Source organism: Tiliqua scincoides, chromosome 4, assembly GCF_035046505.1.
Source record: "Tiliqua scincoides isolate rTilSci1 chromosome 4, rTilSci1.hap2, whole genome shotgun sequence".
Classification (NCBI taxonomy): domain Eukaryota; kingdom Metazoa; phylum Chordata; class Lepidosauria; order Squamata; family Scincidae; genus Tiliqua; species Tiliqua scincoides.
The window spans coordinates 186,687,581-186,712,875 of record NC_089824.1 but is presented as its reverse complement, the minus strand read 5'-3'; the positions used below and the strand labels follow the sequence as shown (position 1 = coordinate 186,712,875).

The 25,295-nt window shown below is 43.6% G+C and overlaps 1 protein-coding gene across 1 annotated transcript in view; it reads right to left on the bottom strand.

Moving 5' to 3' along the window:
- Positions 1–520: 520 nt before the first annotated feature.
- The window catches only part of PKP1 (plakophilin 1), a 60,125-nt gene continuing 35,350 nt past the window's right edge, over positions 521–25,295 (bottom strand). Inside the window, exons 4-13 of the mRNA XM_066626020.1 lie at positions 19,000–19,144; positions 16,623–16,830; positions 15,460–15,637; positions 12,492–12,606; positions 9,486–9,641; positions 8,748–8,924; positions 5,815–5,968; positions 4,586–4,772; positions 3,194–3,278; positions 521–592 (exon numbers count right to left, since the gene is read on the bottom strand). Coding sequence (XP_066482117.1) covers positions 521–592; positions 3,194–3,278; positions 4,586–4,772; positions 5,815–5,968; positions 8,748–8,924; positions 9,486–9,641; positions 12,492–12,606; positions 15,460–15,637; positions 16,623–16,830; positions 19,000–19,144 — 1,477 coding nt within the window. The remainder of the gene's footprint in view (positions 593–3,193; positions 3,279–4,585; positions 4,773–5,814; positions 5,969–8,747; positions 8,925–9,485; positions 9,642–12,491; positions 12,607–15,459; positions 15,638–16,622; positions 16,831–18,999; positions 19,145–25,295) is intronic.

Below are 25,295 nucleotides of genomic sequence, written 5' to 3'. Positions count from 1 at the left end.
TAAACAGCTTCGGGATCCTTTGTTGGGTGAAAAGTGGTATACAAATGTAGTAAATTTTTAAAAAATGAAAGATAGGCTCTATTTAATCCAATTGGTTTTATTGGGAAAGTAAAGCAGGAGTTTAATAGCACCTACTGAAATCAACAGAATTATGAGAAGTATTTAAATTTGGATGGACTGCAGCGCATGCTTTTTGTTTATTGAAAGCTGTAGAGAAAAACATGGTTTTGTCCATCAGAAACAGTCAATACAAAATTAAATGGAGTTGTTTCTATTTTGGCTTCCAAAATACTCCTCCATCTGCAGTATAACTTATTCTACAATATGTAGAAAAGCTATGCAGTTGCAACAAAATACCTCATATGTACTACAAGAAAACAGCTGCTGCAGAAATTGCAATAAAAGGTCTTTGCTACTGGGAACTCAGCAACATTTTGTTTCAGTTTGAAATTTTGCTCCAGCTTTGAAAACCAAATTCAATTAGTTACCTGCAATCCAAAAATGCAATGAAGATCTCTTCTTAGAACCTAGATGAAAGGGTCCTGAAAGTGCTTCCTGTTAAAGATCCCATCATATTCTTATCATATCCTTGCTGCAGAATGAGCCATGGAGATGAAATAGACAGATCAGGTGAAAAGAAATCAAATTAAAAGACACTGTCAAATCAAATCATTGGAGACACTGAATATTACGAATAGGACTGTGTGTGTGGGAGGGTGTGTGTGGGGGTGAGTGGGTGCATTTACATGTGTGTAGACATAAATTCACTTAAAAAATCTAGCAACTTCATGGCAAAGGTGAAGTTCAAACACCAGAGACTTACTGGTTCTAAATTCATTCTCTGTGCTGCACAGATCCCATAAGCATGTTGCTCAGTGGCTGAATGCATAAAATTATAGATATGTGCATTTATAAGGACATAAGAAGAGCCCTGCTGGATCAGGCCAAAGGCCTATCTAGTCCAACTTCCTGTATCTCACAGTGGCCCACCAAATGCTTCATGGAGCACACAAGACAACAGACACAACCTGCATCCTTGTGCCCTCCCTTGCATCTAGCAATCAAAGGCAGTCTACCTCTATCTTGCACATGCATACCATGACTTGTAACCTGACTTGTAACTTGTGATGAATTTTTCCTCCAGAAATTTGTCCAATCCCCTCTTAAAGGCACCTAGGCAAGATGCCGTCACTACTTCCTGTGGCAAGGAGTTCCACAGACTAATTACACGCTGGGTAAAGAAATATTTTTTTTATGTCCTAACTCTCCCAACACTCAACTTTAGTGGATGTCCCCTGGTTCTGCTGTTATGTGAAAGGGAAAAGAGCATCTCTCTATCAGCTTTATCCAGCCGCTGCATAATTTTGTATGTCTCAATCATGTCCCCCCTCAGGCGCTTCTTTCCTAGGCTGAAGAGGCCCAAATGTTGTAGCCTTTCCTCATAGGGAAGGTGCCCCAGTCCAGTAATCATTTTGGTTGCTTCAGAACTAATTTTAAAAAATGAACAAAATGGATGTCATTTAATACTGCTATTATTATTTAATTTATTTCATTTATTCTTAGTGAATGGCCAGAGCTTCAAATGCGTAACAGATGAGCTACTCATTTCTAAGTACAGAGCTCATTTGGCTTTGGTGGGGATGAGGGAGGTATTTAAACAAACTGTATTTGAGAAAACAGTCCCTTAGCCCAGCAGTTCCCAGACTTACCACTGCTGTAATGCCTGTGGAACATGCAAGTGAGTGGCGGTGATACAAAGTGCATCACATGAAAATGTCGCTGGCCGCTCAAGACCAGGCTCAAAGGTCTTCGCAAGCCTCCAAAGAGCAGTAAGAAGGTCAGGGTGGGAGAGAAAGCTTTTCCCAGCACACAGTTTCCATGTGTTGCAGCTCTGCCCACTGCGCAGTCTCCTGCCACTGTTTGGAGGCTAATGCAGCAGTCTCCCTTCTAGGGCAGTGGGTGGCCCATAATGGCCCAGCAATTCTTCATGATATCCCAGGGCAGCATGACGCACACTTTGGGAACTGCTGCCTAAGGACCTAGTCAACCTTCCAGTGCTGATGCAGCCACAGTGCAGCCCCAAGGAAAGGGAGCAAACATTCCCTTACCTGGAGGAGGCCTTCGTGGCTGCCCCCCTACCACAGGATGCAGTACATACCCCTTTGGCACAGTTGCACCAGCACTGGAAAGTTATTATTATTATTATTAACAGTATTTATATACCGCTTTTCAACTAAAAGTTCACAAAGCGGTTCACAGAGAAAAATCAAATAACTAATGGCTCCCTGTCCCAATAGGACTCATAATAGGATTTGACCCTTAGACACTTGGGGCAAGAATTGCCTATGCATAATAGGCTTTTTGACCCCAGAAGCCAGTTCCAGATACCATCCTCTTTTCTCTGCATGTTTTTATTGACCATAGTCTGAAATGCAGCAAAGCCATTCCATTAGAGTTTATGGACCTCAGAAAACAGCTGCTGTGAAAACAAACCTACAGTCCTTGGGGACCCTCTTGTCTTTGCAGCCTGACATCTCATTGAAAACAATGGAAAATGACAACAACCACCACCAAACGAAATAATGAGGCAAGAATTATTTTAACAAATTAGGAGCTAACCAATGCAGTTAATAAGGACAAATAATGGAGAAACTAAATGAAACAATTCTTGCACCTCTCTATAAAGCAATCTTGTCTTGTAATTATCCTCTTTATTTACTATAGTTTTATTCTGCCTTTTTCTTCATGGGGTTAAGACATATTGGATTGCCAACCAGTCTTTCATCCATGTATTGAAAGTGCCTAGACTCCAGGAGCCCACTATGAGAGAAACGGTATCGTTTTGTCAACATTTAGGGCCCAATCCTATCCAACTTTCCAGCACTGATGCAGCTGCAATGTGACCCTGAGCTAAGAGAACAAAAGTTCCCATACCTTAAGGAGGCCTCTGTGACTGTCTCCCCACTACAGAATGCAGTGCATGCCCCATTGGCACGGCTGCACCAGCACAGGAAAATTGGATAGGGTTGAGCCCTTAGTCAGGACTGAGCTGAGAAAAAAAGCGCAACACTGCTGTTTTCTAAAATCCCCCCCCCTTTTACTATTTTGATTTTTTTAGGGCACATTCACCATAGCAACCCCAGCCATGCAGTTTTATGAGCTATACAAAGAAGACAACACTTGCGTCTCTTACCTGTTTCAGTATAGATTGGAGCTCCCTGTTTGACCACAGGTCTGACAGTAACATACGAGCAGCTTCAGCTGCTTTTGGATAGGAGCTGCAAATGTAAACAGGGAAGGAAGGAAATGAGCAAGGCGCACACACACACACGAAAACACAGCTGGCATCAGCACTGCTCCGTGGAGTTCAGCAAGGAGGTGAGTGGCCAGTTGACTGCACACCTCAGAGCAGTGGTTCCCAACCTTCAGGAGGCTGCAGACTTCTGAGGCAAAAATAAGAATTGTCATGGACCACATGCAACCCCCTCCCACACACAAAAAATACATTTAAATTTGTAAGATAAGCCGCCCTCATTATCCACAGGGGTTCAGTTCCCAGAATCCCCGTGGATAAGGAAAGCCACAGGTATTTGAAACTCATGGTTTTTGCCCCTCTCGAACCCAACCAGAGCTGAGTTCTGGTTGGTCCAGAGGCTCTCCTGAAGCCTGTAGAGGCCACAGGCATCCCCCTGCAGCCTCTCTGGACTTCAGAGGAAAGCCTGGACCCATTTAAAGGCAACTTCCAGTTTTTGCCAAAAACCGGAAGTCATCTTTAAACGAATCTTGGCTTCATTTTGAAGCCTGCAGAGGCTACGGGCAGATGTTCACTGCCTCTGCAGGCTTCAGAAGAGCCTCCAGAGGCAAGAGCAGCATAGCTCCCCTTGCCTCTGGAGGTTCTAGGTCAGCCTGCACCACGGGTTCAGGGACCTGCCAATGCAGAAATCAGGGCTACCAAACCAGCGGATAACACAAGCCACCTGTAATTAGAAAATATTTATTAGAGATTTATTATTTATAGAGTTACGGGTTGTTGCTTTTGCTGCCAGCTGCAGGTGGTTCATTCTCTGCCCTCTCTGGTGGTCCATGGAGGACTGCTTGCTCAGTGAGACACTGGAAGTGATCAAAAGTTATTCTTTTTCCTGAGACCTCACAGACCACTTCTCAAGGTCTCGTGGACCCCCTGTGGTCCATAAGAACATAAGAAGAGTCCTGCTGGATCAGACCAAAGGCCCATCTAGTCCAGTATCTTAATGGATGCCTCAGGGAGCACACAAGACAACAAGACACAACATGCGTCCTGGTGCCCTCCTCTGGACCAAGGGTTGGGAACCAGTGCCTTAAACTAACAGAGACCACAGGTATAAAAATGGACAGTATCAATATTCTGCAATGTGTTTGAAAGACAAAGCTCAAGGATGAGAATATTACACACACACACACACACACACACACACACACACACACACACACACACACACACAGAGAGAGAGAGAGAGAGAGAGAGAGAGAGAGAGAGAGAGATGGTAAAATGTACTTTAGAAACGTTTTCCTGCTTCTCAGACATCCGTTCTTCATTGTTACTCACCCATTTCTGCACAGGCCTACTACATTATTTATCAAGCTGCCTGTCAAGTAAGGCTTGGCCATCTGTGGGTTGGACATGATGAGGTTCCTCAAGGTGTAGCAAGCAGATGTCATAATGTCTCCGTAATTGCTGGAACCTGGTGCTTGGAGGGCTAGGAGACGAGTCACATCTGGAAGCACCTGATGGGCTACGGTGGAGAAACAGGATGCAAGTTGACTAAAACGTAGTAATACCTATTGATTCACTATCAGAATATGTAGATGTAGATTGCTTAATTTAATAAGGCAACAGGGGAAGTACTGTACTAGTCACCCCCACACAGCTGTAACAACAGGAGCCATTTCTGCAGTAGTCAAAGAGAGGGTGTGGGAAGTGGCTCAGCAGAGGAGTCTAAGGCAGTCGTGTAGATTTGCCACTAGAAATCAAGACCAACTCAATTGTGAGGCATGTTCCACATCTGGATCAGAGAGACAGAGCAGCAGCGTTCAAGAGACACGTTTACCACCATCATGGCAGTTTGGAACAAATAGTGTAGAGAAAGACAGCTCAAATGCCTTCATTCTCATGCCTACTGTAAGTACGTTTGTGTTACGGAGATAACTGCATATGCTTCCCCTGCTTCCTTTTGCCTCCATCCCCATTCCCTCCCTTGGTGGTCCCCCTTGTATCTTAAGCCCCTAGACTGTAAGTCCTTCAGGGCAGGGACCTGTCTATTCACTCTCTGAAAAGCAGCATGAACACTAATGCCACTAAGGGCGCAATCCTAACCAACTTTCCAGCACTGGCATAGCTGTGCCAGTGGGGCATGTGCTGCATCCTGCAGTTGGGGGGCAGTCACAAAGGCCTCCGCAATGTTTGTTCCCTTACCTGGGAGTTGCATTGCCCTTACTTCAGTGCTAGAAAGTTGATTAGGCCTGCGCCCTAAATAAGTCAACAGTAAGCTGTTACACTGACCGGAAAACCTGTAAGAGATTTTCATCCACAAATGGATAAGATGAACAGGAAAGAATTTCAGTACTGAACATCTCACTGATGAGCTATTTTTCTTTCATAAAATGCTCCTGAAAGTAGAGATCCTCAGATCTTAATGTTTTGATCACATTTAACACTGTGAGACTTTTTTGCTTTTGAAAAACTACCCATCTTACACCTATGGGCTTTTATGAAGAATTTTATGATGTATGCGTAAATAAAATAGATCAGTCTCTGGGATGCAAAAGAACACCTACCCATGGTTTTGTGGAGAACCGAGTGTCGAGACATATTGCTGAGTAAGGACGTTCCTGATCGGACAACTTCAGCATTAGTGGACTGCAGGAGACGAGCTATACGTGGCAAGCCTTTCTCCTTCACTGCAATCAGCTGGCTCATTCCATTCGACATCTAGGGAATAAAGTAATGCAGTAACTCTTGGAGGATGTAGGGGGTAGTAAGCCTAACTAGATAGTTTTGCTGGGAGGAAGTTGCCAGCTATATAAAATCATGTGCTCTGTGTCAGCCAGTGGGAAAAGCACACAAGTAAGCCAAGGTCCCCTTGTGACCCTTTTCCATTCTTGATATAGTGTCTCAGAATACAGCAGTTGACAGGCTGGGTTCCTTCCTTGTAAAGAGCCCGGGGGAAAGGATGTGGGCTTATAATGATGGACTATGTCAGCATGTGGCCAGAATTGGTAGCTCCTCAAAGCACAGACACCAAGATTGTGCATCAGGCCCTTACAGACTAGAGTGGACAGCCTACCGGAGCATCCTCCATCAGAGATTCTCGCTGGAATCAACTTCCTTTTGGAAGTGATGCAGAAGTTCTAGGAGAACCATAGTGTCAAACACCTCGTCTCCATCCCCCACTCCCAACAGAATAATAGAGAGGTTTAGAAGAACTTTGGAAGCTGGGATCAAAAAGTCTGTGGTTGCCTACTCCGATGACAACAAACTGGGATTTGTCATTGCAGCTACTGCACTTTGCCTTAGGGGCAGTCCCGCACTCAAGCCTCGAATTTCTCCCCTTCAGATCTGAAATGAAGGTCCAAGACTTCTTAGAACTGATGTGGCATTAGTGAGAGGCTTGGGAGTTTTGTACCCTTCTAAAGGGACTAACTTCTTGAAACTTTTAGACTGGCTAAAGAAAACAAGGAGACATTGGCTTTCACCAACTAAGCTCTGCATGATGCCCAGTAAAGGCCTGATGACCAGCAGAACTGGGAAAGATCCATTAATGCAGGAGACCAAGTTACAGTCCTGACAGCTGTAAAAACTAGCAAAATGGGGACAACTTGGAAGGGTCCTTACTGGGTTTTAAGGAACATCTAGGCGAAGTTACGTATCTGATAGAGTTCCCAAATTCTGCATTTGTCCCAAATTACCAAGTGTTAGTTGTTCGTGTTTGGCTTTAGTTTGTTAGTTTTATTACTTTTTACTTTACACTGAAGCCCTAGTACTGTAGAGAGACAATACTGCTTAACTTTAGCACAGAGGTGGATGAGTTAAGATGGCTGTCCTCCTATGCACTGACAGTTGCAGCAATAGAGGCATCTAGGAGATGAGCATATCCTCCACCCTACTGCAGAGTCAGTGGGCAGAGGCTTGGGAGTTTTGCACCACCTTGATCTCTCAATTCTTTGTGCTGCCTGGGTGGATGAACTTGGCCAAGCACTCCATTTGCACTGGGGATCATCCACCCATCAGTTCCGACTTCTACCAATTGGGACTAGGGATGGAGGTTTTCCCAAGGCACCTGTCTCCATCTGGTTTCCATTGGCCTTGAGCGACAGCAACAAGAGCTACCATCCAGTTTAAACCACGTTTTAGGACAAGATGATCTGGAAGATGGTTCTGTGCCCTGCACTTGTCTGTCTAATGACCACACTTCCCTAAACAGATTAGATAGGCTATGCTGTCTTGCTTCTATTGGCATTTGAGCACATACCCAAAAGGAAAGAAGAGATGTTTTCCCCACCCAAGAGAAATAAAAATAGTTTCTCAGAGGAATGTTTGGTCAACAGAAAATTGTTTTGTGCAATTAAATAGTGGTGTCAGAATTATTATCAGCAAGCAGGACTATCTATCTTTCAGATTTCACTGAATTTTGACTCTAGCTTTTAGAGGTAAATTGTTTTCTGCCTTTCTGAGACTACAGGAAACAGAGAGAGTTTGGGCCCAATCCTATCTCCCACTTGTGCAGGTGAAGTGCACTGCATGAGTCATTATGATATTCCCATCAAAGCCACATGCCCCACTGCATGAGTCATGTTCATGCAGTGGAGCATGTGGCTTTGATGGGAATGTCATAATGACATTCTCTTCAAAAAGTACCACCACATTCCTGGAAAATGCCCAGGGTTGAGTGTGCCCCCTTTTGCCATGAGTCCACTGGGCATCACAAGCAAGGACCGAGTTTTATTCTCTCGGGGATAAATGGAGGGGACCTCCATTCCCGCTGACCACAAAGTAAGCTGCAAGGAAGGTGTTTACCAAGTTGGGCAGACACCTGCTTTTATTGGCATCCTCATCTTCAGTGTTAAATCTTTATTGGTGTGACTAAGTATATAAACTTTGCTGAGAAAGCAAAATAATAGATAGAAAATTGTGTTAATATTTGGCTACCGCAAAAAAACAACAACACTGTAAATGACACCAAGGATTACAGGTGATCCTAGACTCCGCTGCTACATGCTGTCACAAATATGCTGTAAAGCATGTTGCTGCAGCAGCGCAGAAGTTCGTGGCCCTGGTGGGAAGGCCTGAGCCGTCTGACAGTGCCAGTGAAGCCACAACGTAAGCTAGACAAAGTTCCACACTGGGCAGGGGAGAGGAAGGGAGTGGGCAAAGAGGGTGTGTGACAGGGTGGGGGGAGGGCAGCTATGGGGCAGGGGTGGCCTGGGAGGGGGCAGATCAAGCTGCTGTAACCTATCTCCTGGGTTTCATCTGTTGACATGAGGCAACACAGACTTGCACCAGTGATTTAGCAGGCGCAGGTCCAAGTTGCTCAATTACAGCTGCTGTCCCCTTACCTTGAGGAGACTTCCAGTATGTAAAATTCCCCCAAAGGATGCAGCCTAAGCCACGCTGGCACCACTACATTGGTGCAGGGGAACATGGATACAATTGGGCTTCCCATTTTTCCAGATATATAATCAAGTGTGGAGGGGGGAAAAATTGTATTTACCAGTCCTCTGCTTGCAGTCAGGTTTTGCAGGGCTCCAGCACAAGCTTCCAGGGTGGCATCTTTCTTGCTGTGGTCCATTAGAGACAGGTACGTGCGGATGGCATCTGAATGGTAGAGCCAACTGGATCCTTTAGGTTTATAGTCCTCTTCAGGAAGAGGTACATCAAACTCATCATACTAAGGAGGAAGAAGAAGGAAAACTCAAGCATGCCACATTTTATTTAAAAAACACATTTTATTATTCTTTGTTGACTGCACATGAGCTGCGAGATTCAACATATGTGTTTGCACCAGCTACATACAAGTAACATGGGAGACACAACAGATACATAGTGATATTTCTCCAAGTAGTTTCTTCTTTTCTGATTTTTTCCTGTATCTAATTATGAATATCTAATGCAGTGATTTTCAATCTTTTTCATCTCACGGCACACTGACAAGGCACTAAAATTGTCAAGGCACGCCATCCGTTTTTATTACCATTGACAAGGCACGCCATGCTGCTGGTAGGGGGCTCAAATTCCCCACTAATAAATGACTCTCCCAAAGTCCCATGGCTCACCTGCGGACCATCCACGGCACACCAGGGTGTCATGACACAGTGCTTGAAAATCATTGATCAAATGCCTTGCTTTACTTAAGACTGGGTAAAAAAGCAAGGAAGAAGCTCTCAGTGGAATACAACATGCCTGCAGTCCTTGTGCATAACATCTCCAAGCACCAACCCCCACATCTTACCTCCAGTTTTCCACCTCTGTTGTTAAAGCAGCCTGTCAAGGTTTTGTCGGTGTAATTGCTCCTGGTCATGTGGTTTAACTGTGTGTATTTATTAGGCACCTCAGCATCCAGGCGGTAGGATAGATTGTGCAGGATACAGATACAGTTCTCCACAGACTGAATAAAAAACAAAAACAACCACCAATAAAATCTCATTTACATCTGCATACATATGATCATTATCTTACCTGACTATTAAGTTAAGAGACATAAAACATATGTATATTCCACATGGGAAATAAACCAAGGTGTCTGAAATAGCTAGTGCTAGTTGGCAACCTTCAGTCTCGAAAGACTATGGTATCGCGCTCTGAAAGGTGGTTCTGGAACAGCGTCTAGTGTGGCTGAAAAGGCCGATTCGGGAGTGACAATCCCTTCCACACTGGGAGCAAGTGCAGTCTGTCCCTGGCCTGTCTCCCTGGCTATGGGCCTTCCTTCTTTGCCTCTTTGCCTCAGACTGTTGGCCAAGTGTCTCTTCAAACTGGGAAAGGCCATGTTGCACAGCCTGCCTCCAAGCGGACCGCTCAGAGGCCAGGGTTTCCCACTTGTTGAGGTCCACTCCTAAGGCCTTCAGATCCCTCTTGCAGATGTCCTTGTATCGCAGCTGTGGTCTACCTGTAGGGCGCTTTCCTTGCACGAGTTCTCCATAGAGGAGATCCTTTGGGATCCGGCCATCATCCATTCTCACGACATGACCGAGCCAACGCAGGCGTCTCTGTTTCAGTAGTGCATACATGCTAGGGATTCCAGCACGTTCCAGGACTGTGTTGTTTGAAACTTTGTCCTGCCAGGTGATGCCGAGAATACGTCGGAGGCAGCGCATGTGGAAAGCATTCAGTTTCCTCTCCTGTTGTGAGTGAAGAGTCCATGACTCGCTGCAGTACAGAAGTGTACTCAGGACGCAAGCTCTGTAGACCTGGATCTTGATATGTTCCGTCAGCTTCTTGTTGGACCAGACTCTCTGATATTATTTCTGTCTGAAATAATATCGCAGTCTAAACCCTGATAGTACTGTACTCAGTTCTACCAAATAAGAGATCAGTTGGTCAGCAAAGTGTTTGCTGTAATAACTCCACAAGAAATAAGATGGAAGAAAGACCTTTAGTACAGGACCCACTGTGATTCCTAGAGATGCTGAAGGGATGCTCTTTGCAGCAGAAATGGTCTGTGGTTCTCAGACTTTCAGCATCAGGACCCACTTTTTAAAATTAGAATCTGTCAGGACCCACTGGAAATGGTGTCATGATTGGAAGTGACATCATCAAGCAGGAAAATTTTTAACAATCCTAGGCTGCAATCCTACCCTCAATTACCCAGGAGTAAGTTCCATTCACTATCATTATTAAAAGAATATACATAGTAGCCTGTTAAAAGTACCAAACTGTAACATTTCCCCAAATGCAGTCACATACCATGGAAGTATCAAGTCTAATATATTAAAAATAAAATATTGAAATGAATGGGGTTGAAATGAATTGGCTTGTAACCACCTAGTGGGTCCTGACCCACAGTTTGAGAAACTACAGGTTGAGTCTCATTATTTGCATGCCTTCCCAGAACTCACCTGGATGGCCAAAATCACACTATAGCAAATCAATTTAAAAAACAAAGTTCCATTGCTCAGGTGATTTAAAAACAGCCTTCTGACCTTTGTGATGTTAAGATAGAGTCATTAAGACAACAATCCAACAATCAGTCTCTCCAGGCTCTTAGAAAGGATTTTCTTTCTTTCAGGTGTTCAGGGGGAAGGGATAGGGTTGCTTGGAGAGAGAATGATTGATGGATTGTCAGCTGGCTGCCCTCTCTCTAACTATTGTAAAGGACTGTTTTCTTTAATTTAAAGGGTGCTTCTCACCATCTTGAGATAAAACTCTCTACAACAGTAAGAAAAGCATTTTAAAGGGGTGCATTTTTCCCCTTCTCCAGGGATCAGCACATTCCTTCTCATTTGCAGTGGCCATTTGTGTTGAGTCAAATCCATGTATAAAAAATCAGTGTATAACAAGGTTGGACCTTTATATTCTATGAGTATTTTGTGAAATTCCCAGGGGAAAGAGCAAACATCAACAGGAGCAAAGTGACTGGTCTAAGGTCATAAAGAAATTAGGAGCCCGATCCTACGCAACACATGCTGGTCCAGCACAGGACATAGTGTCACAAATGTGGCACCAGGCAGCTCAGGATTGGGCTATAGGACTTCAATGGGAACTGGACATCTTTACATTAAAGTACTTCATTAAAGACAAATGTTCAGATGAGCTTAGCGCAAAAGGCACAGGTTCAGGGCCAAGCTTAACTTGACCACAGCAAAAGATACTGATTTTGAATACACAGAAATTGGTCCTAAGAGACATTCCTTTCCTTTAATCTCTATCAGATATTTTCAATGCAGATTTTCAGTACTGGAGTTTGATGTGTACCAGATTGCTACCTCTGAATACCCATTATCCTGGGTTGTGTGTATGTGGAGGGGGGGGGAGTTATAAAAAATCCCAGTATCTTAATTTATCCACAATGCATTGCACCAGGAAAGCAGCCCCTATTTATATAGCATAGAAGAATATAGTTAAATAATAGAGTATTACTAAATAATAATACTGCTGCTGGCTTTTAATGTGTATTTTATGGTTTATAGTTTGTGTCTATGTCTATGTTATAGTTTTATGTATTATCTTTTATGTATTTTATTTGGTTGTCAGCTGCCTTGGGCCCCTTTGGAGAGAAAGGCAGGGTAATAATAATAATAAGAATAAGAATAATAAGAATAAGAATAAGAATAGCCTAAGGTATATTACATTGTGTATAACAAGATGTTTTACCCATTATTATGCAATCCTTTTCAACTGTAACTGGTAAAAACCTTTAATTAAACAATGATAAAAATGCAACTGGGATTATGATTGTGGTAGTAATCTAGCCTAGCTGATGAATGGTGGGTATACAGAAAGATTACTCTAGGCCTGGTACCTTGTCATCTGGCCGGTTGGCTGCCACACAGTTCTGGGAATAAGTCATCACAGAGTCAATCAGTCCAGGGTAGTTTCTCATGGTTTGGCGTCCAGCATCTGCAGAGCTCAGGTTTCTAAAGAAGAGAAGCATTTCATAAGGTGAAGGGAAGAATAATAAAACCAAATAGGCAGCTCACATGCTGTAGTTTTTCTATTCCTGCACTCACCAAGATCCGTATACTGTATAGTTCTCTTTGGTTCTGTGAGGGTGAAATTCACCTATATAGAAGAGGGCATGGAGTATATCACAGAACAATCCCACAAAATAGATCCATTCAGAATAATGTTCGCTGTGAGGCAGTGCTCTCATCTCATTCTCTCGCAGCAAGAATCATACTGGCATTGAGCGAAGAAGGCATTCCAGAGTTATTTGGAGAGCAATGGCTAAACAAATCTTAAGTCCAGTTAAGTCTACAGGTGCACAGAGCACGGATTTGAAAACAACAAGCAGTATCCAGACCTTTTATGGAATGAGGCTCTGTTAGTCCTCTCTCAGACCAGAAAGTGTTCTGCTCAAGTATAGGGGCCTTGCAGGGCCAGAATGCTTCTTCTGGTCATGGAGGGAACTTTTGACTACAGAGTCCAGTATCATGAAAGGTCCAGAAATTACCCAGTGCCTCACTCTGCTAAAGTGAGTTACTTCATTTTCAGTGAGTTACAGTGCGATCAGCTGATTGGCAGTATCATGGCATTTTATATTTTGATGGGAACTAAAATATATCAGGCATTTGGGACAAGGCAGTATGATTTGGCACAAGGACCTGATACAATGAGTACTAGCAAATAAGATGCCATTTTAAGTACGTGTTTGCTCCTGCTGCTCCTGCTGTGGGAAATCTTAATATTGGCCACTATGCTTTAAAAAAAACAGAGTGCTTTTAATATTAGCCTAAGGGCGCAATCCTACCCTGCTCTGGAACAGGCAAGCCAGGAGGCTTGTGCTGTATCCAGTGCAGGATAGGGGCCAAAAGCAACTCATCCAGAGGCAAGGGGAAACTTTTCCCTTTACCTCTTGACAAGGCACTCTTGCCCCATGGGTCTCTTCAGACTTGCACCACCTCTTGAGGTGGCACATGTCCAAGGAGAGTGGAGTGGCTTGAAGCTGCTCCGATCTCCCCGGGAACAGGGGTTTGGATTCAGCATAACTGACAGATGCCAGTCCTGCTTCCTGCTCCCCTCCCGCCCGCCCCCGGGGCTGCCCCTGCCAGCCCTCTTCCCACACAGGAATGCCTCCCTCCTGCTTCCTCCCCCAACCCTTCCCACCTACCTCAGAGCTTTGCATTTGCCCAACCGGGCCAATACAAGGCTTGGTACCTCCATTGGGGCGGAGGTTTGTTCCAGCCTCCGCAGGCTGGCGTGCACCTCTGTGTACCGGCCTAGTCAATTCCTTATAGCACGTTCGCGACCCTTCTGTGCCGGCTCAAGGGACTTGCTCCAGCCCAAGTGAAGGGCAGGATTGCACCCTAAGTAATTTAAAATTAAATTTACAAAATTTATGGCCCAATCCTAACCTAATCTCACAATTCACTGCTATAAATCTCAGTGCAGAGCTGCAAAAACTGTGCCTCTGTCATGCATTTCAGAATTTTGGAAGTCTGAGCTTCCAAAATGAACTGTGAAGATTAAATAGCCTCTGTCGAAATGTTTGTGAGCGCATGCAAATATTTGGGATTATCAGGAGTTTGGATCAAATGGAGTGCTGCAGATACTGGCTGACATCTGAAGGACCTGCTGATAGCCGAGTTTTAGAACAGAGGAGGTCATGCAGTGTCCAAGCCTCATACTATGAGCATTTGTCAAACTGGGACTTGAAGTACAGTATCCCAATTTTAAAGTGCAAAGCTAACCCTCTATGAACATAAGAACAGCCCCGCTGGATCATGCCATAGGCCCATCTAGTCCAGCTTCCTGCATCTCACAGCGGCGCACCAAATGCCCCAGGGAGCACACCAGATAACAAGAGACCTCATCCTGGTGCCCTCCCTCTGTACGGCACTGGTTTATCCTACATTTTAAGTTTAAACGTATTTCACATGCTGTTCATTTTTAGCTTTACAATATTGTAACTGGATGAAGAGGATTTTTAAAAACACAATTTTTGAGACAAAAACTGGTTCTAGATTGTTTTAAGACCACCAGTGAAGTTTTCTCACACTGAAACTCCTGCAAGTTCCAAGAGATTGAGGCTGGAATAGCATTGCTTGCTCACCTGCTGCATTGAGCTATTTAAAAAGGCAGCTGCCAACTCCCAAATCCAAGAGTTGTAGTACTAGCTACTGTTTCCAGCAGGTTTTTCCAAGCTGCTTAGGATTCAAGACTGGCAAAGCTACAGTCGCTGGTGGTGTCGTTCATCTGTTTCATTGCACTGAACAAATACCCTGTACCTAATGGGTACAGTTAAAATAATGCTGTTGTTGCTGCTGCTGCTCCATTGCCTAAGGCAGAGCTTCAGTTCATTAAACTTTCTAATTACATAGCTGTTTCATCTGCTTGGCTAGTAGTTCCCAGTTGTTGGCAGCCAGGCATTGCTGGAGATTGGCAGGAGAAATGGCAAGTCAGGACTAACACCTGCATGCCAAAGGGTTTAGTAGCATTTCCCAAGTCTGAATAAAACAATCACATGCCCATATACTGGCAATTTAAACTAGAATGGTTGTTGAGGACTAGGTGATCTGATGAAAAGGTCCAGTGCAAAGGGACATTCAAAGAAAGACTGCAGAACCAATTATGGTTTCCAGAGATGGAAAGCCCATCTTTTTGTCAAAGTGTCAGTATGTACCTGGCACTCTCCATCTCCTGTCCTTTTTTAAGTGCATGCAAATGCAAAATGAAAAAAGAAAAGTTCTCGCGAGGGTAGTTGCATGATAAAGCTAAAAAGCACACTGAACGTTTTAGAGACCAAAATGTTCATACATCTGCTGACCTACCTCAAACAGCCTGTAGCATTGAAGAATACCTCGGGGTCAACAATTTCTCTTGATCTACTACTAGTGCCATCGGACCAGCCAGAAAAGGGAATAATAACGCAATCAGTCAAAACAGGAAGAGCATCGTGTATCAAATCTTCTTTCAATTCATCGGTGGACGAGAGGTTCCAGAGCAACCCTGGAAAGCAAATGCAACAGATAGATTGCAAAAGGCCCCTGTGCCAGTTTCATTTGGGCTTGGTGTGTGCTGGAGGATCCAGGAAACAGTATAGCTATTATGAAGGTCAGTTTCTAAAAGTGCACTCAGAGCATTCAAACGACTGTCCATTTTTGAAGTACAATAGAATCATGTTTTATTGCTTGATATAGTCTACTTGCTTGACTACGAATGAGGCTGGTAATACCTGCTCTCTTATTGGGTCTGAAGAAGACTCTGAATCTATTAGTCCTATTTTTATTCGAGTGCAGCGTTTCTCAAAGCTACTCCCCCAACGTACCACTTGCCGCCCCACTGTCCTCAGAGGTACCACTGGAAATAACTGGCAATAACATCATCACCAGTTACTTTTGGATTTGGAGACCACAACAGGAGCTTCCAAGGTCAGTAAGAGGCTCAGGGTAGGTGAACAAACTTTTTCTTGTGCTTGAGAACTGCATACTAGAGCTATGCCTGCCGGCTCAAACTTCCTATTGCTATTGGAAGCTCATGTTGCGGTCTCACTGCCAGACGGTGGGTGCTGCACATACCACCCAACACCACCTAGCTTACCATCAGTTGAGAACGGAGCTCAGGATCTGGTGGAACTGAGCTCCACCATTCCAGCCCTCCTCCCAACCCATTCCCTTCTCCAGCATGACCCCACCTCCTCCATCCTGGAACACCTCCCCACCACCCCACATCCCACCTACCTCTCCACCGATTGGCAGTTCAGGCAACTGCCGAGAGGTGGAGCACCAGCTATCCACCGGTGCTAGCCCAGTGTGAGCTCACACTGGGCTAGCTCAGGTGCTCAGTCGGTGCTCAGCCGGTGCTCAGCCCTGCAAATGTGCCTTATGGCATGATTGCAACAGTGCGTGCCAGTGCTCCGGCACTCAGAGCTCAGGACTGGGCTCTGATACCACTATCCATTGCATCTACTTTGTTCTATGGGGATGCAGGGTACCTGTCAGCTGCTTCTGTATTTCTGTGTTCCTGGTCCTTCTCAGGAGGTTCACACACTCTCGAATTCCATTCTGCCGCCGGGTTTCTAACTTGTTGGTTGGATTCCTGAAGACTAAGTTTCGAAGGGCACCAGCTGCAGCTTGCTGCACATTCTCATCTGGGCTATGCAGGAGTTCAACAAGCTTGGCAATGCCACCCAGTCGGTAGACCTGACAGAGAAGGAACAAAAAGATCCACTAATCAAAACTGCTTTTAAACCTCTGTTGCTTTTTCTGGCAAACAAAAAGCAGGAAGGCTACAATTAAACATTAACATGCAGCATAAGAGATTCTCACCAGATTCTCAGTAAAACAGTACTGAACTACTATGAGACATGTGTTCGTCCCACAAAATACTGTACATTGCATGTGCATTGGAGTGTGTTTTTAAGTGTGAGCATGGCTGCTGCCCTATTGCACGTATAGCACTTACAGTTTCCTGACTGTCTGAATGGAACTAAATAATAATAATAATAATAATAATAATAATAATAATAATAATAATAATAATAATAATAATAATAATAACAACAACAACAACAACAACAGGTATTTATATACCGCCTTTCTCGGTCTTTATTCAAGACTTTATTCAAGGCGGTTTACATAGGCAGGCTTTATTAAATCCCTATTAAATAGGGATTTTTACAATTTCAAAGAAGGTTCTTTCTTTCAAGAACGACTACATTCAAGGTGTTTCATTCTGATCTGGCTTCACATTCTGGCCTCCATCCTCCCCCGCTCAGAGCAGATGGAATTGCTCGGCTTCAGCTTGTCAGCTGCTCCAAGGTCGCAGGGTGCCGGTGGCCTCGAACTCACGACCTTGTGGATGTTATCTTCAGGCAGACGGAGGCTCTACCCTCTAGACCAGACCTCCTGCCTAAAGACTAGGAACTAAAGACTTCCCCTACTTTGAGATTTCCCCTACTTTGATTTTCTCTTTAAACCGCTTTGTGAACTTTTTGTTGAAAAGCGGTATATAAATACTGTTGTTGTTGTTGTTGTTGTTGTTGAGATGGTTACTAAAATGCTTTGTTTAGCTCAAAGCCCATCTGACTCTACTGATGACTTCTATCCCTATCACCATATTACAGTAGTGTGATATTGCTGAACTCTTGACTGTGGTGATTTGGAAGTAGGGGAGGAGGAGATTACACCTCACATTGTGTATCCCTGTCCCTAATCTTAACCTTCCTATTCTAGGATTGTTAAACTGCTCTGTCTCCTTTGTGGCTGAGAGTCCTTCAAAGGGCAACTGGGGCTGGATGAAGCACTTTTCCATGGATCAATTCCACTCCTCTGGATTCTTCATTTCAAAGTAGTTAGAGCTCTTAAAAGCTTATAGCAACTGGGACTGGGGGAAGAGGGTTATGGTCGGAGGATGCATATTTAATTTCCCACCTCTCTCTACAGGATATTATTAGCTATTCAGAGCATTATCAGCAGAGTCTACTTCTCCGATGTTTTCCTTTATTCTCCCCAAAATGTTCAAATCTCCTTACCATTCTGTGGCTGCTCTTTGTCTATGAGCATGCTCCATACCTACTAGGGACATTTTGGGTTCCCTCCCCTTCCCTTTTAATTGACTTTTTTTTTTTTTTACATACCTGGGGAATTCCAAGTTACACGGAAGCCACTGCCTATGTTTTGTCTATGTTTTGCTGCCCATCTGGCAGGCATGAGATCACCAAGACTAAAATTAGAAGGAGGGAAGACCCACAACCAGTGGGGACCCACAACAGAATGTTGCATTGTATCCCTTGCACTTAACTAGAGTGCTGCTGTTTGGAGCTCCAGCCAATCTGAACAGTCTTGTAGTGCTGTTTGGGCTTGGGGAAGGAAGGAAAAATGATACTTTTGTGTTTTATTTATGACCTTTCTGAAACCATAGCCTATGGTGCTATAGCAGTGAAGGGATCAGGTCCAGGGTTGATTACCACCCTAAATATTAGTTTTCCTTTGTTATATAGTTGGGGGAGGCTTCTGGAGAGTGGCCAAAGGAAAATGTATAACTTTTCCTTTCCTCCCTGCTGAAATGTCCCTGTAGAATGCACTGCAGGGAGGGACGGTTTTAATCTCACAGTGCAGATCTGCCCATCCCTAACTGCTCTTTTGGAATACTATAAGCAGTTAATGGCTCCAACAGGTCAATTTTCTCCCCAGCATTTCCCTTCTTTTTCCATCAGACACTCTCAACATTCTATGGATCAGTTGCCTCATCATTCCTCAACAAAATTCTTCTTATTCTGATTCCTTGTTCTTCTTTTGGGGCCTATGGAGTGAGAAACTTGAGCCCTGACATAATACCACACATTACTTAGCATTTTGGAATAACTTTACCTCCTGCTTGGCAGATTCATCCTGAAAACAGGTGTGCTGGAGGTAGTAAGCACCCATAGCCTGGTTCTTTTCACTGGAGGAACACAGGAGCTGGATGGCTTTCTGAATGGTCATTGACCCATGATCCAATTCATCATTGCAGATTCTAAAAACAACAAAGTGAAAAAGGGCATCACTAGCATCAAAGTAAGGCTTAGTGGTTTATTAGCAAGATCACATAAAATCTAAAAACATGGTGCACAGGTTCACAGATTTTTGGTTCAGGTAGCTGGAAGGCAGGTGACCAAGGTCGCAATCCTAACCAACTTTCCAGCACTGACATAAGGGAAATGCAACTCTGAGGTAAGGAAACAAACATTGCCTTACCTTGAGGAGGCCTCCATGACTACCCCCCAAAGGCAGGATGCAGCACATCCCCACTGGCACAGCTATGCCAGTGCCGGAAAGTTCGTTAGGATTGCGCCCCAAATTTCCTTGTCACTTGTTACCCCCTGCTACTAAACACCTGAATAACTGGCTACAATATAAGCACCACAGACAGATCTAATAGTTGCAGGTATGAATCTCCCCTTGCCTTAGGCTGACATGGAGGGGAAAAGGAATCGTGCACAGTGAATAGATCCCAATTTGAAAATCATATATACTCCACCCAAACAGTTCTCTAACTTCTGAACAAACTATTATGGTTTAAAACATAACATACAATTTGTAAAGCCCAGAAACTGACTCATAAACTGAAAACTTTACTTCTCAAGTTAGTGAGATGTCATGCTTCTCTGGTGCACATTAATAATGTATCATATTACCACTGACTCCATTTGTGACACTGAATGCTCTGGATTGATTTGTGGCCTTTTCATGCTTTCTCATTTTTATTATTCTGTTCTTATTCAACTGACTCATTGGGGTTGACAACTGTACGCAAACCAACCAAAAGTAAACTCTAAATGAGTACCATATGAAATATTAAGATTAAAATCACATAAATTACATGGATAAAATTCCAGCTACCTTCCCACTAAAGAAAAATCTCACCATTCCCTCGCTTGTGTATCATGGCTAGGGAACAGACTTCCTTTCAGCTGGAGGAGCTGAAAATGGTTATTTAATGTGGGAACAAGTGAAATTCTAAAGTCATAGCTATCTGTTCTCAAATTGCAGAAAGTAGGAAGAGGGATTACAATGATTTTTAGTACTACAAAATTCAGGAGCTGTATTACAGAGGTTGACATATATTCTTGTAGTGTCAGTCATGCAAATGTTTGTGGCTGTACTGTATTGCTAAGATCTCTAATCAGGCTTTGGCTGTAACAGTGAGCTGCAATAAGGTGTTACATGTGGATTGTGTTCTGGCACACAACTGGCGTGCAAATCCCACATGCAAAAGCAGCACCACAAGTATGCCTTATGAGGGAGTATGCAAGAGATGCAAGATTAATTAATCTTGAATAACCACCACAGTATGATTTATTTTTAATAACCATTAATGTGGATTAGAATTACTACCCCACCTATAAGTAGGTGTTGAAAAGATGGGAAAAAATCCAGCACCATACACCTCTTACTCAGCACCTTACACCAAGTTGAAAATAACTTAAATAAACTTGGTGCAAATGCACATTAAGGGCCCAATCTTATCCAATTTTCCAGTGCTGGTGCAGCTGTGCCAATGGAACATGCACTGCATCCTTTCATGGGGAGGCAGTCACAGAGGCCTCCTCAAGGTATGGGAACATTTGTTCCCTTACCTCAGTGCTGCATTGCAGTTGCACCAACACTGGAAACTTGGATAGGATTGGACCCTAAGTGGTCTTGGATATATTTTTCAATTCTCAGTGTGGGTTGTGTGTGTGTGTTTGTCTACTGACAACAAAATACCTCAAAGTTATGGCCTGTGTTTCCTCAACATCCAGACAAAGTAAGTACTAGTCTTATTTGTGCTCTTGTCATTCAATTCAGAAAACAATAAACTGAATAGACAGGCAACAATAAACTTAGTCATTTTTGTTTTATAGATTACGGTTTCACGTCATAGGATTAAATTTAAAAAATCTTCAAACCTTACATTATACAAGCAGCTGGTTTTAGATGATATTTTATGAATGTGCTAGTTTTTAATTGTTTTTAATTTAAATTGTTTTTTTAATTGTAACTGCCACTGCTTTTGTCATTTTATAATCTTTTTACTGTTATAATAAAAATAGTTATTAATAAAAATAGTTCTAATAAAAATAAAAATAGTTCTAATAAAAATAGTTATAATATAAAAATAGTTATTTTTACAATTTTTTTTAACTGTAGAGAAGCTCTATGCTGAAGGCCCAACATGTCTTCTAAAATAAATGCATATTACTTAATGTCCTCTCCACCAACAGTTTTCTGTTATCTATTAAAAGGGATTTAGGATTTGCAAAGTATCATCTTTCCCTGCTTTGATCCACCCATCTAATTATTTGAAGCCTTTGATGGAGCTCTTGGTGTTAAGGAGAGTCAACCACGTGGGTTGCCCTATCTTCCAAGCTCCAGTCACAGGGAAATGAACATGACTGCACACTTTTCTAGAAGCTGAAGTCTATATTACCATGTATGGGAATATAGCACAATGGCATGCAGTTGTGAATCAGTTTGTCTAGGAAAAAGAAACATACGGTACTTTAGGAGAAACTGTTCATTTGGTTCACTGTTTCATTATTTCACCACAACATGCATGACTGAAAATACCACATGAATTTATCACTTAGCTTTAGGTCAGGGGTGTCAAACATAAGGCCCGGAAGCTTTTTATCAGGCCCTCAGGCTCTCAGCTGCTGAGCAGTGCTGAGGTGTTACTGCTGAAAGGGCAGCCCACATGAAAATTGGGCTCTCTCATATCTTGAAATAAGATCAAGATTTGCATATTTTCGCTTCTGTCATTTGCAGTTAATGAGAACCAAGTGCTGATTTCTGGCCATCAGCTGCTTAATGACGTCACTTTCTGGTTAATGACGCCACTTCCGGCCCTCAGCAGGCATCTCTCATCCTCCTGCCAATCCATGGTTCTTCAATAAGGACAGTCACATTCATTATTTTACATTTGGAAGAAGACCCTGAGTTGTCTGAGATGCACGGATTTCACAATTACACACTACCAATTTCATACTGGACATGAAAGTAGAATCCAGCATATTGAGAAACTCAGTTTTCATCATGGTCCGTTTTGGTAATTTTTTAAAGGGTTCTAGCCCTTATGGCTGCAAAGATAAATGTGAAGCTGTATGGGTAATACCTGATGGGAGACTCCTAAGATAGGGTGAGGAGACTGTTGGTAGAGTTTCCAATGAGTAGGGGTGGGTGGGATTTAATGCATAGTTCCTCCCTCTTGACTATCAGAAGGAGAATGAATTACAGGTTGAGACTAATTATTCGTGTGGGTTCCATTCCAAGCACTCAGGTGGATGGCAAAAAAACGCACTACAGTAAATCAATTTAAAAAACAAAGTTTCTTTGCTCAGCTGATTTAAAAACAGCCTTGCTGACCTTTGTGATGTAAGATAAGTCATTAAGAAGGCAATCCATCAATCAGTCATCCTCCAAGAGCTTACAAAGGCACTTCACTCAGCCCCTCCCTTCACCAATGCAAAATGATCACCTTTCTTTCACATGCTCAGGGAGAAGGGAGGGGTCTACTGGAGAGAGAAGGACTGATGGATTGTCAGCCAGCTGTTCCCTCTCTCTCTCTCATTAAAGAGGCTATTGTTAAAGGACTGTTCAGTTTTTTAAACTGATTTTAAAGGGATGCATTTTCTCCCTTTTCCAGGGATCAGCACATTCCTTCTCATTTGCAGTGGCCATTTGTGTTGAGTCAAATCCGTATATAAAAAATCTGTGTATAAATAGGCTGGACCTGTATACAAAACAGGGACACATACACTAGCCTGCTTAATTTGTAAAATGCATACATATAATTCACTTGATAGAAAATGTTGGTAACACTGATGTTAAATTATATGTTAAATGCATATATGCTGCTGGTGTAGCATTCTAAAGTATATACTATAGTTGAGAGGAAGGGTTATAGCTCAATTCTAGAAACTAAGTGCAAAAATTCCTAAGTTCATCTCTAGACAGGGCTAGGAAAGGCCTTTTTGAAACCCTGAAAAGCCATTGAGAATAAGTGGAGACAATACTAACCTACATGGGTCAATGAACTACATCAGTATGAAACAGCATCATATGTTCCTATAGAGATATATTGGAAGCATTCTCTTCTGTGACAAATCCACCTATTCTGACAATCAAAGCTTGTGAGTGAAGCCTTCTAGGTGGGGCTCTATTTGAAAATCACTCACATTTTATTCTTCCCTAGCGGCATTTCCAAAACAAGGAGCCAGTTTTTGAAGCAAGGAGTTTTGCTCTGGAGGAAGACTCTCTATTCCAGAGGAAGGGAAGCTGCAGATCCCACCAAAAACCCAAATACAGTATTCATTTACTGCTCAGCATAATTTGAATGCTTTTGGGTGCAATCCAAACTTGTGCTGGAAACAGGCAGGAAAGTAGGCCTGTGCTGCATCCAGCACAAGTTTGGGGCCAAAAGCGGCACAGCCCAAGGCAAGGGAAAACATTTCCCCTTACCCTGTGTTGTGCTGCAGCGGTCCCAATGGATCTATTCAGATCTGCGCCATCTGACACGGTGGCGCAGATCTGAACAGCCCAGAGCTGCACTGTGCTGCCTGGAAACAGGGTCAGGATCTGGCGTAACTGCTGGATCCTGGCCCAGCTTCCTTCTCCCCATCTGCCCACCCCTGGAAACCCTCCCCCTACCCCAAAACACCTCCCTCCTGCCTCCTTCTCACCCTCCTCATGCTCCCCCAGACCCCTGCATTGGCCGAGCTCGGCCAACGCAACTCACCTAGTCCCTGGGGCCTGTGGCAGTGCAGGGAGCTATCTCCCTTCAGAGTGGTGCAAAAGCTTTTTCCATACGGCACTTTTGTGACACTAACGGGCCGCAAGGCAGGGCCTAGGAGAGGAGGGTAAAGGGGGTAATTTGCACCCGGGCCGAGGGTCAAAAGGGGGGCCCAGAGCCCAAGGAGGGGGCCCAGAAATTTCCTGCGATTTGACATTCTACTATCTGCTCAGATACTATCTCTTATCTACTCAGACTTGTTGCCCATATGGGATGCTTGGGACACTACTGATGTCACATGGGTGGGTAGACCTGGGCACCAAAGACTTTTCCAGCTGTCTCTACTGTCCCCTCACCCTGCTTCACCCCTCCCTGCCCCTATTCTGCTCACCCACCCTCCCCCATTCTGTTTCACCCCCTTCTTTGCAAAGGGGCCCAAAAGAAACTTTGTACCCCCTAATAAAATTCCTCTCAGAGGCCCTGCCACAAGGGACTTGTGCCAGCCCAAGTCCACCTCAGGATTTCGTTCTCAGGTGAACAAAACCTTGTTCTCTGGCTATTTAAAGGATTTCTATATGCACAATCCCAGCAGGCACTGGATCTCCCCACTCTGTCTGCACTCATATAACTGTACACTGACACACTATTCCAAACCACGAGGAATTGGAACTGTCCGTTTACGTGAGTACATAGATTGGAAGTAGCAACTTCTAAGAGGAACCAATCTGTAGCTGGGTGACACACTGGGAAGAAGCAGGTTTCAGCATGCAGTGGAAATAGACCCATGAAATTGAGGATAAAGCATTCATGCTATGCATAACCTTCTACATTGCTCATAATAAACCAAAACCTGTTCTGCTGGGGGAAACCAGATGTTCCTTGGCAGCTGTGGAAGTATCACATTAATCTTAGTTCTACTAGAAGAACAGCTTTGCATCCTGAACAAATATTACAAGGGCTCCCCTGATCAAACAGAATAAACCTAGTTCTACAAGGTGAGAAAAATCACTTCAACAAGGTTGCATTTTTACAAACTGCAGTTGAGACCTTTAAAGTTCCTCTGCATAGAAACACATGTTCTTCCAGCACTCAGCACATCTAGTTAAAGCACACAAGAGCTGTCAGTTCAGTGTGTCATTCTCACATCAAATACACACACACACACACCAGCAGCAGCAGTACCTTGCTTTTGGAAGTGGGACACAACGTAGAAAGAATCTAGAACCCTGGATTCTGTCTGTCTCTAGCCAAAGGGTTAAGCTGATTCATAAGAATACTTCTGGAGACAATATAGTGGCCAAATCCTCAAAACTTTGGTGAGAAGTTTACTCTGGTTCGCTCTTGAACCCTTTACTCTGGTGAGAAGCTATGGGAGCAGTCAGGGGTCTTCCAAATGCTTAAATCTCACCTGTCA